Below are 1,835 nucleotides of genomic sequence, written 5' to 3'. Positions count from 1 at the left end.
CTGTGCTTTCAAGAGGGGAACTCCCCAGCCTTTATGTATGCTGTGGATTCCTTCTTCCAAGGTGCAGCACCTTGCATTTGTCTACGTTGAACCCCATCCTATTCTCATCTGCCCACTTTTGTAGTCTGTCTAAATCTAGTTGCAGCCTCTCTCTCCCTTCAAGTGTTCCCACCTCGCCCCACATCTTAGTGTCATCAGCAAACTTGGACAATGTGCTTTCAACCCCCTCGTCCAAGTCACTGATGAAGATGTTAAACAGTGCGGGCCCAAGGACTAATGAGGATGGGGTGAGAGACAGTGTCAAAGGCCTTCTTAAAGTCTAGAAAGACTATGTCCACAGCGACACCATCATCCAAGGATTTAGTTACCTGGTCATAAAAGGCAATCAGGTTGGTCAGGCAGGACCTGTCTTTGATGAACCTATGCTGGTTGTCCCTGAGCATCATCTCCCCTGCTGGCCCCCCACAGATGTGCTCCTCGATGATTTTCTCCGAGATCTAAGATTAATTTTCTCCAGATGCTGAGATTAATGAATTGTTCTCCTCCTCCATCATCATCATCCCTTCTAGGCTGAGAGGGAGCAGGAGGGGGACATTTATTCTCTGTTTCCACCTTATTTTTGACTCAGTGCTATCTGGCTACTGGTAGGAAACCTCTTCCTTTTTACACTTCTTCCTTTATTGGCTGCTTGCAAAAATGAGGAGAGATCCTTTGAACTTTTACCCATTTGCTTTGCATTGTGTGCAATAAGTGTCAGGCAAATTGTTCATCCTAAGGCTTGCTCACTCTGAAATTAGAAAGAAGGGATATAGTCAAGTCCGTGGTCATGGCTCCAATACCTAAGGGGTAAAGCATAAATTCCTGACTCCTGTTCACCTGCGGCTATAATTTTTTTTCACATTCAGAATAAGGTACTAACTCTGGTGTTCAATACAAATTTCAGTTTGAATAGATTCTGCACAGTGCATTTTCTTTGTAAGTGAAATATACTGTAAATGTCGCTGGTCTGACAAGTGTTACATAAATGTAAACATCATTATTAGTAGTATAAAAATAGTTCAGTGACTTGAAGCATTAGCTTTGCTTTCATTTGATTGTATTTTGAGGTACACATTGAGAACATTTAAGCACATGAACCTTTTCTGAATAATTGTTTTTGCATTTTTATCAGGATGCTTTAGGACAGATTTCAAACATGTTTCTGGTTTTCCTGCAGGCTGCAAGGAACTGTTTAGTCAATGCTGAACACATAGTTAAAATATCTGACTTTGGAATGGCAAGGTAAGCAGAAATTCTATATAATAGCTGTATTTAATATTAAACTCCACTGAAATGTTTTTAATCAATAATACTTATGGCTTGGATTAATCTTATTGTTTGCTATGATGGTTTGGGGAACTTATCTGTACAGAAATGTATTAATTCTAGATGAACGTATAAAGGTCTCATTATGAAACTATAGCAGCATCAACTATTGCCGCAGGTACGGTATCAGCAATTTGCTATCAGGACTGTGGCACGTTCATTAATAAACCTCAATGACACTTTATTCAGGTGGGAGCATTTTAAGATAGTGGGCTGGTTGAAGCTGAGAGAAGATAATTCCCCCAACTTCCATGCACAAAATAGAAGGTGGAAAATCCCACCAGCAGAACCAAAGCATTAATATATTGGAGCTGGCCTTTAAAAGCCACATAGGCTAGATAGGTCAGAAAAGATTCATAGACCCACACAGGAAGCGTGGGCAGGAGGCAGGAAGACGCGCGCATGCTTTTGCAGTAGCAGAGGGGGTTTCCTGTTAATGACAGGAGGTCAGATCATGCTGACTTGGAAAA

General features: G+C 41.2%; 1 protein-coding gene across 1 annotated transcript in view; it reads left to right on the top strand.

Annotated features, from left to right (window-relative positions):
• The window catches only part of TXK (TXK tyrosine kinase), a 34,439-nt gene that overhangs the window by 23,151 nt on the left and 9,453 nt on the right, over positions 1–1,835 (top strand). The window contains exon 11 of the mRNA XM_019525859.1: positions 1,217–1,281. Within this exon, the coding sequence (XP_019381404.1) occupies positions 1,217–1,281 (65 nt within the window). The remainder of the gene's footprint in view (positions 1–1,216; positions 1,282–1,835) is intronic.

This window comes from Gavialis gangeticus, unplaced genomic scaffold, assembly GCF_001723915.1.
Source record: "Gavialis gangeticus isolate Ggan-Ray unplaced genomic scaffold, GavGan_comp1, whole genome shotgun sequence".
In the NCBI taxonomy this organism is placed as follows: domain Eukaryota; kingdom Metazoa; phylum Chordata; order Crocodylia; family Gavialidae; genus Gavialis; species Gavialis gangeticus.
This window is presented reverse-complemented; position numbering and strand designations above follow the sequence as displayed.